We start from the raw sequence: 17,975 nt of genomic DNA on the forward strand, positions 1-17,975 counted from the left end.
AAAGAGAGAAAAGTGTCTGGTTTGGGACTACTTTTCTCTCCAACGTTTCTGTGACACTTAAATTGAGTTGTGATGAGGTATACCTCTTAAGCTCGGGCCCTATTTGTAGGCCTCTGCTCGAAAATGGCATACCCATACTAAGGAGACCACAGTTCTGTAACTACAAGGTCTATTTCAGTAATCTTTGATGCTATAATCAGTTTGAGACTTTGAGATTGTTCAGATGGGTAAATATTGTGTATATGTTGCTGGTTGATATAGTGCATGAAGACATTACACAGCTCAAATTGAAAATAATCAGGTTCGCCTGGAAAAAAAAGCACTTTTATTGATATGTTTTTGAAATAATGCAGCTGGCTCCCTAAAAACTCTCCCAAATCATAGCACAACCGATCCGTAGTTGCTGAATAAAGGTTGGCTGGGATAAAGTGAAGAATAAGAGGCTTTAGTACAGAGAGGTCACGCGAGGTCATCATTTTCGAACCAGCTGTTGCAGCTCTTACATTGTACTTTTATATACTATATAACTATATATTTCACTTTTTGTATCACTCATATTATTCAATACATCCAAATACAGCTGTTTAGAATAATTTTGAGAGCCAGGGTGGTCTCAGAGCCTGTTTCTGGCTCTCATCCATAGGATTTTCTCAGTTCATGTGTGTGTATGTGGCAGTAGCTCAGCCTATCATCGGTCGATTTCAGTCAATGAGCCCGCCTTCGACGCGTCAGAGTCTCAGGAATGCTGGCTTCGAAGCGGGTCTTGATTGACAGAAGTTTGAGCGAGTAACGTTGCAAGAAGTGCTGCGTCTCCCCGAGCATAAATTTCAGTTCGCCAGAAGTCTGACCGCTCGCCCAAGCTGGATTGACCGCTCTTATACTGGAAACAGCTCGGCAGTAAACAGGATGCAGTAGGCATTAATGATGATAGCTTTGAACCGGATAATCTGTGACGTTATTCTACTCATTTTTCATAAAACGTGACCAAAAACCAACGATTTTTTTCGGCGAACGGCAGTGCCATTGTACAGTTGTCCACTCACAGCTTTCTACTGTTTCCACGGAGAGAAAAACCGAAGGTATTTATGCGTTCGGCACCAGTGCTAACGCTAAAAAATGCATTGGTTAGCTCGGTAGCCGCTAGCTTCGGCGTGCAAATATTGATTTGCAGTACACATAACGGCGATTTCTGCCCAGGATTTCATGCTTTTATGCCACATTTTCTAGATGCTTATATTACTAGTCTATAGTTGTGTTTGGAGCAGTGGTGGGCCGTCAGGGCCTGCAAGGCCTTCTCTGCTGGCCTAAACAGAATCACAAAGCTATATCTATTTTATAATTTAATAATTTGTCTTAGCTACACTACATGTATTATAATTTATAAAAATATTTCCCCATCATCTTATTTTCTCATTGCACAGCTACTGTCTTCCTCTGTTGCTCTGCTTCCAGTGCAGCTTGTTTTAAGTAGAGCTTTTATCCAATCAGATTTCACCTCTGTGTCTCGAGGTAAGAACAGAGGCCAGAGGCCTGCAGAGTCTCAGGTGCATCCAGTGCAGATTAAAGTAAATGGAGACGATATTGTTTGCTACATGTGTATATAACCTCCAACACACACTCAGTTACAGTTTATTTATTTCTTTAAGATTCAAATCGAATTAAATCTATCAACTGAAAGCGTCTCAGTTTATTTCCTTGTTTAATTTACTTAAAGTTTATAATTAGTTTGAATCTTTAGTCCAAACTTGTTCAGTTGTTCAGGACTCTGAGACTTGATGTGCAGGGAGAGGACGCCCCCTGCTGGATGAACAACACCACAGTCTGTGTCCCAAATCCATCATTCTACACACAATGTACTAAATACTGATCATATAGTAAACAAACAATCACCTTTATCATGTTAGAGTCACTGTTATTAACACGTATTGTTGGAAAGTCACAGAGCTCAGTTAAAGTTCATCAGATACAACTTTTATTTACTACATTTTATTATACACACACACACCTACACACATACATATGCACACACACACACACACATATATACACACACACACGCTCATTTAATGAATTCCAAAAAGATGACTGTTGGCTGCAATGTTTTTCTGATGGAATATAGGCTATATTTTATGTATGTGTGTGTGTGTGTATATATATATAACAAATCTAATGATTATTTTAACATATTATTTTGTTTTTATAATCCTCTGTAATAATAAACAGAATAAACACCTCTCCGGGGAATCCAAGGAATACATGATGTTCTGTTTGGACACATAAGATGTACGACCTTCAAGAATGAGAGTAAGGTTGTTGAAGTTACATCACTCTGTTCAGAGTATTGTTTCATCAACCTCTAGCATACTGGAGAGAGAACACTACAAACACCACCCTGAGGATAAACTCCTAATCACATCCTCTAACTCACACCAGCTGTGTGTGATCCTGTACACACTGAACTATCTGGTCAGCAGAGAGAAGGTTTCTCTAGCAGGAGGAGACTCTCCCTCCTACAGAGAACACAGAGACACTGAGGAACCAGACCTGGACCAGAACCCAGGATAAAGAGGTTCAGTGAATGTGGTGTTGAAGGTGTGGAGGTGGATCAGTGTGTCAGAGGAGACTCTGTAGAAGGACAGAGAGCCAGCAGGACAGTCCACATACACTGCTACTCTACCAGAGGAGGAGGAGGAGGAGATGAATGTTCTTGCCTTATTGTGACAGACAGAGTAACCATCATCAGAGCACAACAGACTCCAGGACTGATCATTCATTCCAAACAAACAGTCATAACTGTCTCCTCTCCTTCTGATTCCTCTGTAACTCACTGATATAGAAACTCTTTCTCTCCACTCAACCTCCCAGTAACAGCGACCAGTCAGACCAGTTCTACACAGCAGCTGAGGCCAGAAGTCAAATCTGTCTGGATGATCAGGATATGAGTGAACCTCCTTCACACGTGTCACCTTCCTGTTGTTGTCAGACAGTTTGAGGTTTCTGTGTACTGTGTTTGTGTCGAGTGTGAGTTCACAGGAATCTGATGGAGAGAACAAGACACAATACAGCTGCAGTTATTAATCTATCATCTGTTTGATGATGACATCAGAGATGTGAATGAGTGATGTCACAGTTTGAAGATGCTTTGTTTTCATGAATCAAATTCAAAACACACTTACACTTCCTCAGACCTGGTCTGAACCATCGGACTCCAGCAGGCTCCACCCTGAAAGGAGGAGGGGGGTCAGAGCAGCATGAAACATGGACATTACATCGCTCTCACACACAGAGCTTTGTTATTCATGTTCACATGGAGCACTTATTATTCATCAGCTCATATTCTTTGACTTCACTGGAGCTTCTTCTGATTGGCCCATGACGACAGCTCATTATGTTCACTTATTCATGATACATTATTATCAGTATTATATTGACAATCATCATCCATTTCAGACTCAGTTTCCTCTTCCAGTCAGTCAGTAAATCAAATGTTTAAACCTGCATCAATTGATTTCTTTGTCCACTTGTGGTTCAGTGAAAACAAGCTGTAAACACAACATCTGACATATTATCAGCTTATAAAGTAGTTGTGTCGGTTCTGGGTCATGGTCGCACGTGCGTGAGTCGCACTGCATGGGCGGAGTCAGTTTGTTAATATAACCTCTACAAGTTCAAACCAACGGATGTACGACCTTTAAACTAGTGAACAAGTAGCTGATTACCTGTGAAATCTCTGACATCTAAACCAAAGTCAAGTCTCCCTTCAAGTCTCCTGCTTCTACTGAAACCATGAATACGGTGGTGATATTAATTATGATCTTTTATATACAGTATATAGATATATATATAATATAAGAGGTAAACACCAAATCACTGCAGTACAACAAAGAGTCAGCTGCAACGAAGCCATTGAGGACTTAAAAACCTGCATCAGTCACATTGAAAAAGAAAACAGTGAGCTGAAACAGAAGGCGGACTCAATGGAGAATTACAGCAGGTAATGGAGAGAGCTCACTCAGCCCCACACAGATGTATGTGGAAGGTGTCAGCAGCATGGAGGCACCTATGTGCATTTAATGTGGCTCTGTCCAGAAATTCATACATTTTGGGTTGAAATTGGTAACCAAGTATCCTCCATAACACAGTGTCCTATTGAGCTCAATCCTGTACAATGCATCCTAGGCCTAGACGCTGCCTCACCAGTATTAAACAGATATAAGAGAATTCTTAGTCTTCTATCATTCTGTGCACGGTTATCAATCTTACAGTATTGGCTAGACGGCGCACAACCATCTGTTTCAAGTTGGCTTCATAATGTTCTACAACTACTCCCATTGGAGAGGCTCACACATGTTCTCCAAGGAGACATGAATGGGTTCTTCTCTGTTTGGAAGCCTGTTATGGATTTTATTGGAGAGGACTATGCCGAAACCATACGAATAGGTTTTGCAACGTGGGATCCAAGTGAGCTGGTGAAGGGAAAAGTCCACAATATTTAATATTATTTAATTGTTGTGACAGGTATAATATGGACGATGATGATCTACAACTGTGGTGTCTGTATAGTTAGCCTCAATTAATATTTAATTGTTATTGCAGGGTCAATATGGAGGGTGATGATTTATGTTTGTTTTGGTTTCTTGTGTCTCGATTTTTTTTGTGTCTGAGTCTGATTGTTTGTATAGTTAGCAGGTATGTTATGTTATGTGCTGTTCTTTTTGGGGGTAACATGTGGTGTGTAAACTATATAAACTGAAAATAAAATGATTGAAAGAAAGTAGTTGTGTCTAACATGATATCAACTAGCTGCTTCCACATCCAGCAGTTACACATCAACATGATGATTCATCAGGAGTCTTTGTGTTTGTGTCACCTGATGAATGGAAGTCCAATATTCTCTCTCTTATAGCTCTGTTTTTGGTCTCCACCACCTCCTGAGGGAAACATCTGCCTCTTTAGCTGCTAAATGCTCCACTATGTTCACCAGCTAGTCTCTAACTGAGTCTGTCTGCTGTTTGCTGCTGAGCAGGTAGTGAACAGTGGCTTCATCACAGCTTGTTGGACCAAAACAGCTGCTGCTGGAAACACTGAGACTGAACCAAACAGGAAATGTGCTGCAGAACCAAAACTAGGAGCTAAAAGAGCTGCAGAGATGGATACAATTCTCTGTGGGTACACGACTCTTCACCATTACACAGAGTCAGCTGATCCGTTGTCAATATAGAAGTATTAATTGTTGGATGTTTTGGTCCTGACAAGTGACCTCTTGTGTTTGTGTAATAATGACTGTTGTCTCTCAGAAGTAAAGGAGAAAGTAGCCTGAAATCACTACAACACCACAAACCCTCTGATGGAGGAGGTCGGGTGGATGGTTGGATGTACAAAGTGTCTGACTTTGACACTGCTGTTCACATCCCGTCTCCTAGCAACAGTCAACACTGGTTTCTATTATCTGTAATCTGAGGGTGAAAATATTACAGTTCAAGTCCGTCTGCAGCCACAGAGCACTGCCTGTGTCCCCCTATAACTTTGGTCCAGTCCTAAATAAACCTCTTTGGGCTCTGACACACCATGTCCACAATCAGCTGTTGATTCTTCACTGAGATGTAGCTGCAGCAGGCGTCTTCATACCTGAGAGTTTCCAGTCTCCAGTGTGGATCATTCAGTCCAGCAGACAGCAGCTTCACTCCCGAGTCTCCTGGATGATTGTAGCTCAGGTCCAGCTCTCTCAGATGGGAGGGGTTGGCGCTCAGAGCTGAGGCCAGAGAAGCACAGCCTTCCTCTGTGATCAGACAGCCTGACAGGCTGCAAACACACAAAACAACACACGTCACATAATCTGAGGGAACTGTGAGGGCTGGAAGGTTACTGCAGTACTGAGATACTGTCGGTTACTGTGGGGTTACATTAACATTGTTACTGACTGTTTTCTAGTCACAACCAAACACTCACTAATTATCAACAATCTGACAACATTACTGCTAATTCTTTGATTCTTCTCTGAAATTTCAAGTTATAACAGCAGAGTGAGAAAAAAAAGATCATAAAACATGTTTAATTGATATTTTTAAAATAGAAACAAATGAAACACAATTGGTTTAAAACCATGCAAGCACAGACACAATCTTATGCAGGTTAAGAATGTATCCATTAATGTAAATCAGGATTAAGGTGGTCATCAGTGGAACATATTGATGAATCCTGACCTGAAAGTTTCCAGTTCACAGTGTGGACTCTCTAGTCCACCAGACAGCAGATTCACTCCTGAATCCTGCAGGTGGTTGTTACTCAGGTCCAGCTCTCTCAGACTAGAGGACTGGGAGCTGAGAACTGAGGACAGAGCTTCACAGCTTCTCTCTGAGAGGTTACAGCCACTCAGTCTGAAGAGACAATGATGAAGAAAAAATGAGCAATAAGTAGAAAAGATAGCAGCATATTTAAGTTATGATATATGAATCTAACTATCTCTGTACTTACAGAGCTTTGTTGGAGGCTTTGACCACTGGCAGCAGCCTCAGAAGAGCCTCCTCTGAAGCAGAGTATTTCTTCAGGTCAAACACGTTCAGATCTTTTTCTGATGACAGTAAGATGAAGACCAGAGCTGACCACTGAGCAGGAGACAGTTTATCTGTGGAGAGACGTCCTGAACTCAGGGACTGTTGGATCTCCTCCACTAGAGAACCATCATTCAGTTCATTCAGACAGTGGAACAGATTGATGCTTTTCTCTGGAGACACATTCTCACTGATCTTCTTCTTGATGTACTGGACTGTTCTCTGATTGGTCTGTGAGCTACTTCCTGTCTGTGTCAGCAGACCTCGTAGGAGAGTCTGATTGGTCTGCAGTGAAAGACCCAGGAGGAATCGGAGGAACAAGTCCAGGTGTCCATTTGGACTGTGTAAGGCCTTGTCCACAGCACTCTGGTAGAGACGTTTTGGTTTAGGTTTGTCTCTAATGACTGTAGACAACCGGGAGGTTGTTTGTTCTTCTGACAGCAGATTGACTCCAGAGTTGAAGAAGGTCAGATGGACATGAAGAGCAGCCAGAAACTCCTGAACACTCAGATGGACGAAGCAGAACACCTTGTCCTGGTACAGTCCTCTCTCCTCTCTAAAGATCTGTGTGAACACTCCTGAGTACACTGAGGCTGCTCTGATATCGATGCCACACTCTGTCAGGTCGGATTCATAGAAGATCAGGTTGCCTTTCTGCAGCTGATCAAAAGCCAGTTTTCCCAGAGACTCAGTCATCTTCCTGCTCTCTGGACTCCAGTGTGGATCTGTCTCAGCTCCTCCATCATACTTGACCTTCTTCAGTTTGGACTGAACCACCAGGAAGTGGATGTACATCTCAGTCAGGGTCTTGGGCAGCTCTCCTCCCTCTCTCGTCTTCAAAACATCCTCCAGAACTGTAGCAGTGATCCAGCAGAAGACTGGGATGTGGCACATGATGTGGAGGCTTCGTGAGGTCTTGATGTGGGAGATGATCCTGCTGGCCTGCTTCTTATCTCTGAATCTCTTCCTGAAGTACTCCTCCTTCTGTGGGTCAGTAAACCCTCTGACCTCTGTCATCATGTCAACACACTCAGGAGGGATCTGATTGGCTGCTGCAGGTCGTGTGGTTATCCAGAGGCGAGCAGAGGGAAGCAGTTTCCCCCTGATGAGGTTTGTCAGCAGCACATCCACTGAGGTGGACTCAGTAACATCAGTCAGGATCTCATTGTTGTGGAAGTCCAGAGGAAGTCGACACTCATCCAGACCGTCAAAGATGAACAGAACCAGGAACTCTTCAAACCTGCAGATTCCTGCTTCTTTGGTTTCACTGAAGAAGTGATGAACAAGTTCCACCAAGCTGTACTGTTTCTCTTTCAGCACATTCAGCTCTCTGAAAGTGAATGGAAATGTGAACTGTATGTCCTGGTTGGCTTTGTCTTCAGCCCAGTCCAGAGTGAACTTCTGTGTTAAGACTGTTTTCCCAATGCCAGCCACTCCCTTTGTCATCACTGTTCTGATTGGTTTCTCTCTTCCAGGTGAGGCTTTAAAGAGGTCTTCTTGTCTGATGGTTGTTTCTGGTCTGTGTGGTTTCCTGGATGCTGTTTCAATCTGTCTGACCTCATGTTCATCATTGACCTCTGCAGTCCCTCCCTCTGTGATGTAGAGCTCTGTGTAGATCTGATTCAGAAGGGTTGGGTTTCCTGCTTTAGCGATCCCCTCAAACACACACTGGAACTTCTTCTTCAGGTTAGATTTGAGTTCACGCTGACAAACTGCAGCAAGAAGTCCTGAATGAACACACAGCAAAGAAGATCAATGAGTCAAAGAATAGATTTCAACATGTCATTTCCTCAAAGAATGAGTCTATGAATATATTCTGGTCCATCTCTTGAGACATTTGTAAACGTCCCATTTATCCAGCATGTTAAATCTTTAGAGAAATCCTCTTACTGCTCTGCAGACAGTCAGCCAGTTCCTCCTGCTTCATTCTCCTCAGGAAGTGCAGTGTGATCTTCTCAAATGCCTCTCTGCTGCTCCTCCTCTGCTCTTCATCCTGACCGTCCAACACCTCCTCATCCTCCCTCTGACTCTCTAAGCATTCTGGGTAATCTGAACTCACAACCTTCTGGATCTTCTTCAGCTCATTCTTCACAAAAGTGACGATGTTCTCCTCCAGCAGCTGGAACAGAATATTCTATGAATGACACAAACTAAAACCATGGAACCAAACATCAGATCCATGTTGGACAGACTGACAATCCACTGGTCTACAAAGTGCAGCATGGAGATGATTGTGAACAGAATAGATGTAAAAGTAGTTATACATGTACAGACCATAAATATGGAGTCCAGGTGTGTTTGATGCTGCTGGGCAGACTGACCTCTGGGAACCTCTGAGCTCTCCTGGTCCTCTCTGTGGAGGAATCACGAAGAATCAGCTCACATTGTGTCTGTCCACACAGAGACCAACACAAGGTAAAGGTCCATGAAGTGATATCTGGATGTGGATCAGATGAGTCCCTGTAGTGGTAAAGGTTTACTAGTCCTGCTGATCCCACTGAGAATCAACAGCTCAGTCTTTCAGTTCACTGTTTTCTTCACCAGTCAGTTTGGTTTAGTCCCAACAGCTCTCACCAAGCCCTCCATGTAGCTCTCCCTCCCTCACTGTACACTGCTGAAGTGCACTGGAGCAAGGCACCCAGAACCTCCAGCTGCTCCAGTCTCAGTGTCAGAGTTTGTACTGGGCAGCTCCCAGTATGAAAGAATGACACTAAACCAGTATATTGCTGCTGCTAAGGGCAGACGCCCCTCAATTACAAATCTCCCTGTAGAGTCCAAGCGCCAAAGACTCTGTCAAAACTTTATCATCACATATCATCGGTTAATAAAAAACAATGATCTTTTCTTCATCTAACTTGTCTCTCCTGATTGAACTGCCACAAGTCTGCATACCTTGATAACTTGTTCCCAGGCCTCTGAATGTAGTCCCCAAACCCCTGCAGCTAGTCCCCAGACCTCTGAACCTGGTAATTAGTCTTCTGAAACTACTCCTCATACCTCGAAACCAAAACTCTGGAGCTATTTCCCAGACAACTTCAGCTAGTCCCCAGAGCACTGAAGCTTTTCTAAAGACATTTGCAGCTAGTCCCATTCCTCTGTCTCCAGAAATCTGCAGCTATCTGAAAACCTGACCTCTCCTGGTCGACTCTGTGGAGGAATTAGCTCACATTGTGTTTGCACCAGAAACTGTTTACAGTTAATGACTTACACACAAACACATACAGACCGGTTAGTTAAATATATTGAGTTATGTCATGATTGATCCTCATGAAAACAACACTGTAAACAATGCAAGACCAATTCTGTGTTTCATAACTGAGAATCAGAACAGTTCATCATTGGTTTCATTGGTTTTAAGAACTTACTCTGGGTCATAAGAATGGCGTCCATCTTTGAAGTTAATCAGACGACCTTTAGACCGATCACTCTTCATGGACACACAGCTGGGTACAGGAAACTTTTCTCTCTGCTGCTGTGAACTGATAGAAACACTGAGATTTACTGAATATACACAATTTCTCTTTCTGCTTTCACTGTTTTTATTGGACAGTGAAAGTTATGTTGTTGCCATTGAAACATGTCTTTAATGATGAAGAAGACACAGCTTCTTTATGGTGACTTGTTGTCATTACAATGAGACACAATAACTAAAACTATTCGAGTCACATCTTGTAGCAGTTTGACTTGGAGCCGGGGAGCCTGACTGGTAGATATGTGTGACGCAGGAGCGAGCATGCTTAAAGGCGCTGATCTCCACAATCTGATGTGGTACATGGAGTTTTGTCATTTTATACCAATGCCAGGCTAAGACTTAATACTGTCGACCTGCCACCCCACTTGAGCCCCGCACTATGTTCCCTGATTGCAATTGTGATTATCAATGTGGGGCTTTTGCTTTAATGAGGGTATTTCTGGAGTCATCTGCAAAGCAACAGCCTAGTTACCAACAAAGGCTGCGACATATAAGTACAAACATCCAACAGGCAACTCTTTTAAACCACTGACTCTTCATCGAACTGCACTCTACCACCAGAACCCCTGCAGGTAGTGCCAAACATATGAAGCTCTAGCGTAAGTTCAGTGAGGAAGACTATACTCTTGTATGCAGTGACGTGCGGTGAGGTTCGTGGCTGCTGAGGCACTGACTCGATCTTTCAGAGTCAGATTTACAAATATATGAACCCAAAATAGAGTATCTTCAATCACCATTCAATTGGCAACTTGCACATTGACTACTGGTTGCTTTTCATATCAGCATTATTTACACACACATAGGTACGGAACATATTTGAATGCACCAGGAGCGTGTGTGCCGCGATCTGCGACCTGCCCCACCAACCTGTTTCAGAAGCGGAGCGAAAATCGCGAGATCCCGCGATAATCTGTGTAACAACCACGGATTTATAAAGAGAACAACAAACACAGACAAGCTTACTTTACCTGTCCGACGTTGGATTGCTGTTGATTTGGTCACATTTCCCTGTTTTTTGAGAATTGTTTAAGTTTAGATATTTAATCTTAAATGTTTGCGGTCAAAGCAAAATATAAAACGAAGAAGAGAAGTGTAGAAGAAGAGTAACGGAACTACGAGCATAACCCGACCCGTGGGCTCTCTTACGCCCCCTTCATTGAGGCAGAGGTACTGTGTGCCTCCCCTCTGTGCTTTTTCACTGCGGTTTCTGTCAAATCAGCAAGACTGAATATGTTCTACACATACGTGAAATACATGAGCTATTCTATGGAAAGAAACTACATATAATACAAGTGTCAACCAGGGACGTGCGGTCAGGGGAGGCACCTGTCATCATGAAAAGTAAAAAACAAATAATGATAAAATAAAATAACAATTAATATTTATCTACTGATCTGTGCTATAAATGTAATTTCTGTATGATTCCCATCATTTCAAGCATTTTTGTAATCAAAATCGCTGAATTTGCGCATTTCCTGTTCAAACAGGAGACACGAGGTGAGGCAGCGACGAGCTCTGCCTCACCTCAGATTGCGCAATCCCCACAAACTGGGTTGAGCGCGTGCCTTTTGCTCTAAGGCACGCGCTCAACCCAGCTCGTCGCTGCCTCACCTCGCGTCTCCTCTGTTTGAACAGGAAATGCGCAAATTCAGCGATTTTGATTACAAAAATGCTTGAAATGATGGGAATCATACAGAAATTACATTTATAGCACAGATCAGTAGATACATATTCATTTTTATTTTATTTTTATCATTATTTGTTTTTTACTTTTCATGATGGCAGGTGAGCCTCCCCTGACCGCACGTCCCTGCTTGTATGCTTAGGCTAAAAGTTTCTTTCTCACTCATTATTTCCTTGCTGTCACTGTTCGGGGCTGTCAATCATAATATCAGCTGTTTAGATCAGCTGGTCTCTATCCAATATTACAATGAAACAATTGGATCATTTTCCTATCATCTTGCTGCTGTCTACTTATGTTTACTCTGCAATTGTTGCATTTTTATCATATTCTACTAATTGCCCATATTAATTGTGTTCTGATATGTGGTGTCACATCAGGTAAGTGGTGTTATATCGTCGTATCTGGTAAGTAGAAACCTATTCATTCTGTTTTTACAAGTGGTTCATATTCTTGTATTCTCATAATTTAGTCATAGGCTATCTGCTCCATTTCCATTACTTCTGTAATTGCTCACAATCATTGTATTCTAATAAGTGACGTCATGGACATCGTATATCGAAGTGGTGTCAGACCCATCGCATTACTAATTCTCAGGTCGCTGCTGACTTGTTTGGTTAAATCCATTCTATGTCTTATGAGTGATGTGTGATTCATTTAAAGTGCAGGTAATGGAGTCATTCCAGTACACTAGTCTAAGCTCAAACTGTTGCTATTCAGGTCACTGCTGGCCATTAGCCATTGCTGACTAGAGCCTACATTGCAATCAGGGCATTGCTGTCCTCAGGCCATTGCTGGCTAAGATCAAAAAAGTTGATCTCGCAAATGCTCTGGTCAGTGCTGACCTAGTCATTGCAGCGTTTTCATTCACGTTTACTCATTTGTGGTAAATCGCTGATTCTAATCTCTAAACGTCAAATTTCTGTCATGCTCCTTGTTATGCCTCATCTCTTAGCAGCTTATGCAATCTTCATCCATCATTTGTGACCCGTTTCATTCCCGCTTGGTAAGTCAACATTCTTTTGGGGGAAATATTAGGCTGTGGTTTATTTTTTTTCCTTTTGGGGGATTTATATTGCTGCTGCTAAGGGCAGACGCCCCTCGATTACAAATCTCCCTGTAGAGTCCAAGCGCCAAAGACTCTGTCAAGACTTTATCATCACATATTATTGGTTAATAAAAAACAATTATCTTTTCTTCATCTAACTTGTCTCTCCTGATTGAACTGCCACAAGTCTGCATACCTTGATAACTTGTTGTCAGGCCTCTGAATGTAGTCCCCAAACCCCTGCAGCTAGTCCCCAGACCTCTGAACCTGGTCATTAGTCTTCTGAAACTACTCCTCATACCTCGAAACAAAAACTCTGGAGCTATTTCCCAGACAACTTCAGCTAGTCCCCAGAGCACTGAAGCTTTTCTGAAGACATTTGCAGCTTGTCCCATTCCTCTGTCTCCAGAAATCTGCAGCTATCTGAAAATATGACCTCTCCTGGTCGACTCTGTGGAGGAATTAGCTCACATTGTGTTTGCACCAGAAACTGTTTACAGTTAATGACTTACACACAAACACATACAGACCGGTTAGTTAAATATATTGAGTTATGTCATGATTGATCATCATGAAAACAACACTGTAAACAATGCAAGACCAATTTTGTGTTTCATAACTGAGAATCAGAACAGTTCATCATTGGTTTCATTGGTTTTAAGAACTTACTCTGGGTCATAAGAATGGCGTCCATCTTTGAAGTTAATCAGACGACCTGTAGACCAATCACTCTTCATGGACACACAGCTGGGTCCAGGTCCAGGTCCTTTCAGCTTCCTTCTGATAGAAACACCAGATACATTCTGCAATAAACCTACTGTACAGAGGTCGTGTTAACCGACACACACACACACACACACACACACACACACACACACACACACACACACACACACACACACACACACACACGCACACACACACACACTTCTGCTGTCGAAACACTGCCCTGTAAATCTGCTTAGGTGGGTTTTTAGTGTTAAATTATAATTATTCTGAAATCCACCTCACAGGGCAAAGTTGCCAGAATTCCAAAAACAAACTGGTTTGTTAAGTTCAACAAGGAGAGCCTGATAGGAGCTCATCAGTGGAAGCTCCAATACTCTGCACTCAACTCTGTCAGCAACAAAGTGACACAGGAAGCCAAAGCACTCTCCACAATCACACACTCTGATATCATGACACCACAGAGCTTACACTGCACGACACACATCTCTCTTTAGGAGCAGACGGAAAATATGAAGACAAATGGAACAGACAAGGTCAACATAAAGATACACTCAGCATGAGCTTTACTGTCAGCTCTGACTCTTGAACTACCTAAACTTGACACACCGTTCACACAATACTTTGACCAAAGAGACGGTTACATGACATCAGTTTTGACTCAGGAACATGGGGGGAAACAGGGACCTGTTGCATATTTCCCTACTAAACTAGACCCTGCAGCAGCTGGCCTTCCTCTGTGTCTGCGTGCTATAGCTGCTGCAGAGAAAGCAGTAGTGGCATCACGTGACATTGTGGGTTATGGTGAGCTCACACATGGTTCCACATGCAGTTTCACATATCCTGCACACTCAGAAAACATCACTATCACTAGCGCTATCACACAACCTTATTAGATTTGCCTAACATTACTGTGAAAAGATGTACCACCCTTAATCCTGCCACTCTTTTCCCTACGGCAGCAGATGGAGAGCCACATAACTGTTGTTTCTCCTGAACAGGTCTGCACACCAAGACCTGACCTCACAGAGTCCCTACTGCCAAATGCTGATTTAGAGCCGTTTGTGGACGGTTCGGCATCCCGCAGGAGACAGGAGAAGGGTTGGTTGTGTTTGCTGTAGTCTCATCACATGACACTCTGTGCTAAGTTGGCATCCCACTTTTCTGCTCAAGCTGCAGAACTTTTTTTTTTTTTTTTCGAACAATTTGTCTCAGAATTCAAAAGCCCGAAATGATATAGCAGCTGGCTTTGAATCTATTTTCTACCTGGTAACAATCAACAAGAATGTAGCTTGGATAAATTATATCTATTTTAATCAACAGTGATTTGTTAACTATACTAGAGATGCTCTGCAGGCCCTGGGTGAGCAGATCCACGCTACGACCCAGACAGCATGGCAGAACAGGATGCCCTACACATGTTGGCTGAAAAAGGAGGGTTTGTGTTATGTTCGGGGACTCCTGTTGTACTTTCATTCCAAACAACACAGCTCCAGATGGCTCATACACCAAAGCCCTCTCTAAACTCAAAACCATGGCTGAGGAACTCAAGGACAATGCTGGTGTGGATGCGTGGACAGAAAAGTGGTTTGTAAACTTATTTGGCCGATGGGGTGCTATTTTGGCTTGAATTGGCGTTATCATAGTTGTTTGTGTAACTGTTGTTGCCCTATGTGGTTGTTGCATCATTCCATGTTCTAGAAAGCTGATTGAAAATCCATAACAAAGAGTGTTTCCCAATATGTGAATCTTCCCCAGGCCGATCGGGTCTCATCTGACTTGTTTCCAATGGCCGACTCTTTTCCTCCCTTAGATGAGACATTTCTGTGTAATACTTATGTTTATTACAGCTTGCTGTTTTAGAAATATAATCTCACAAATCAGCTAGTGCTTCCATTTATTTTACTTGATAAAGAAATGAATTGAATTGACAGGTGATTCTGGATGTTTATTACAGACTTAGATGACAGAATTTCTTACAAATTGTTTAAGTTGATTGATTATTGTTTATTATGAAGCTCACTGACATGTTGTCTCATTATACAGTTCAACAGAGATGGAGGTCCGATGTCTGTGTTTCACCTCATCTCAGGAGATTTATTTTGCCATGTTGATGTTAACATTCTCTAGCTAGCTACAACATGGAGTTGCTTAGAACTCACAAAACCAGATAATGCTTTAACCTGATCGATTAATAATGTGCATATGAAAACCATTCTGGGTAATATGTGTTGATGTTTCGATAAATTGTAAATACTTTAATGGCCATAGGAATGGCCAAAGGGGGAATTGTTGTGGAAATGTATCATATTGTTCTTTTAGTTATAACTTGTATCGCTTAAACCTGCATATATGCAGACGAGGCCAACCAGACTCATTTAAAACCTAATAATAAATATTATCATATCGAAGGTATTTTAACATTTCTGGCTTGCTGTAGTGTCATCCTGATCTCACCACTTAACCCTCTTCCCACGAAAACAATACCAAGGCCGGAACCTGGCCTTGGTGGATGCATCAGTAGGCAGAGGAGGAGGAGGACATCTGCGAAGGGGGGGGGGTTAAACTACTCCTTATTGTTAGACCTCTGAACCATCTGTGGGGAAAGAGCTCTATCCATTCAGCTGAATTATTACAAGTGTCTGTTCAATAAATATGTTTGTTATATTTAAGAGTTTTCTCATCTCAGTTATTTCTCACAGGGAAGTTAAAAATATTTTTTTCCACCACAACAAGTATCTAGACTGCAGTTTGTTTCTGAAAAAGTCACCCTTCTGGGGCACATGATCACAGCAGAGGACAAAACCCTCTCCCCCAAACCAATAGAAGTCATCCAAACCATCCCAAAGCCCGAAACAAAGAAACAGGTCATGAGTTTTTTGACAGAGACGTCCTGTTGTCTACAGTGGATTCCAAATGATGCTGAAACTGAGGAACAATTAGCAGCATCCGCTCATGGGAAAGGCCTCACTGCAATAGACAAAGTTTCATGGACACCAGAAGCAGAAAAAAGCATCAGCTGATTTGAAGATAGCTCTACAGTCTCCTCCAACACTGGGCCTTCCAGACTGCACCAGACATTTCACAGACTGTTGACGGACGGGGCGGGTACAGGACTTCAGTATTCATCCAGGACCATGAAAACCTGACTCTGTAGCAGCAGGACTTCCAGCCTGTCTCAGAACTGTAGCAGATGCTGAGAAGACTGTGATGTCATCATGTGACCTTGTAGGTTCTGCTGACCTAACCTGTTGGTTCCACATGCTAGAACAAAAACCTGTCAACGGCCAGGTGGTTCAGGTTTAACACTGTCCTGCTTGAAATGCCAAACATCCCTGTAAAAAGATACACTGTTGTTAACGGTGCAACTCTCCTCCCAACAGCAGCTGATGGACAGCAGCATGATTGTGTGGCAGAAATAACCGAAGCTTGTTCCCCCAGGCCACACTTGTTAGACACACCTTTGACCAATGCAGATTTGGAAGTGTTTGTGGACGGTTCAGCCTCAAGAGACCCAGTAACTGATCAAAATCTGACAGGTTCTGCATCACAACAACACATGAAACAATCATGGCTGAACCACTCCCATCAAAGGACTTTGTACAGGCAGCAGATGAGGTTGCATTGACAGAAGCATGCAAACTTCTCAAGATAAAACAGTGAACATCTGTACTGACAGTACATATGCATGGGGCGTGGCACATGAGTTTGGCCTTTGTCCTCTGTGCTCCCTGATATCCACAAACAGGTAAAAGAAGAGCTACAAAGAGCCACAGAAAATAAACTACATGACCGGGAGCCAGCTGATTGGATCGTAGTAAAAGACCTGAGGAGAAAGATCTGGAGAGCACGCAGGTGGAACGGACCCAACCAGATCCTCCTCACCACGGAGACGGCAGTAAAGGTGGCAGAAAGAGCAACTAGGATCCACAACAGCCACTGCAAACGAGTTCCTGAGCCCACCAACGACGCCTCATCAATCGTACATCAACTGAAGGGAGCCAGAGCTTTCCCCACCTTGTGTTTGCAGGGAGAGACGGGTGTTGATTGTCATTCGGACCACACGTTTCTCAAACTCACCAAGAGGCAGCACATTGATTAAGGGGGTGAGCTGAGGTCACACTGCTGATAGGATGACGCCATTGAACCAACCGTGGCACCGGAGGGGCGGCAGGTGGAGAGGAACCTGCAGCATATTCCTGCCCGCTTTATTCATCATCCCACCACTACGACATGACATTACTCAATGAAACCAAGATCAACACCACAGCAGTCCAAGTAGCAGTTACGCCAGCCAAGGAGTCATTGCAACGGACTGCTGCACCTACATTCAGGACATTTCAGGTAACATGACTCACGTTGTTTCACACCTTAATGATCTGCTGCACAAAGAAAAAAACGAGGACTCTTAGACCCCTGGAGGTCGGGGCTGGTGGTCCTGGCTGACAGCAGGCAGATGGAAAGCCACATTGAGGAAACTCTTGACCTCCTTTGTTA

The 17,975-nt window shown here is 42.9% G+C and overlaps 2 protein-coding genes across 2 annotated transcripts; both read right to left on the minus strand.

Annotated features, from left to right (window-relative positions):
• Positions 1-1,689: 1,689 nt before the first annotated feature.
• On the minus strand, positions 1,690-3,737 carry LOC142933146 (stonustoxin subunit beta-like). The gene is made up of 3 exons (XM_076077289.1): positions 3,720-3,737; positions 3,177-3,273; positions 1,690-3,037 (listed from the first exon to the last, which is right to left on the minus strand). Exons 1-3 carry the CDS (start codon positions 3,735-3,737, stop codon positions 2,511-2,513), a joined length of 642 nt encoding a protein of 213 aa, XP_075933404.1. The 3' UTR covers positions 1,690-2,510.
• Positions 3,685-9,137, minus strand: LOC142933147 (NLR family CARD domain-containing protein 3-like). The gene is made up of 5 exons (XM_076077290.1): positions 9,126-9,137; positions 8,442-8,685; positions 6,475-8,278; positions 6,204-6,377; positions 3,685-5,802 (listed from the first exon to the last, which is right to left on the minus strand). The coding sequence occupies exons 1-5, from the start codon at positions 9,135-9,137 to the stop codon at positions 5,538-5,540; spliced, it is 2,499 nt and encodes an 832-aa protein (XP_075933405.1). The 3' UTR covers positions 3,685-5,537.
• Positions 9,138-17,975: the final 8,838 nt, after the last annotated feature.

This window comes from Anarhichas minor, unplaced genomic scaffold (genome assembly GCF_050575085.1).
Source record: "Anarhichas minor isolate MPS153535 unplaced genomic scaffold, ASM5057508v1 ptg000058l, whole genome shotgun sequence".
Lineage (NCBI taxonomy): Eukaryota > Metazoa > Chordata > Actinopteri > Perciformes > Anarhichadidae > Anarhichas > Anarhichas minor.

Excerpts from the sequence above, each read along its gene's own strand:
- LOC142933146 (XM_076077289.1), bottom strand. Across the intron at positions 3,038-3,176 it reads CAGACCAGGTCTGAGGAAGT|ATTCCTGTGAACTCACACTC; the intron begins GTAAGTGTGTTT and ends TCTCTCCATCAG.
- LOC142933147 (XM_076077290.1), bottom strand. Across the intron at positions 8,279-8,441 it reads GGCTGACTGTCTGCAGAGCA|GACTTCTTGCTGCAGTTTGT; the intron begins GTAAGAGGATTT and ends GTGTTCATTCAG. Across the intron at positions 6,378-6,474 it reads AAAGCCTCCAACAAAGCTCT|ACTGAGTGGCTGTAACCTCT; the intron begins GTAAGTACAGAG and ends TTGTCTCTTCAG.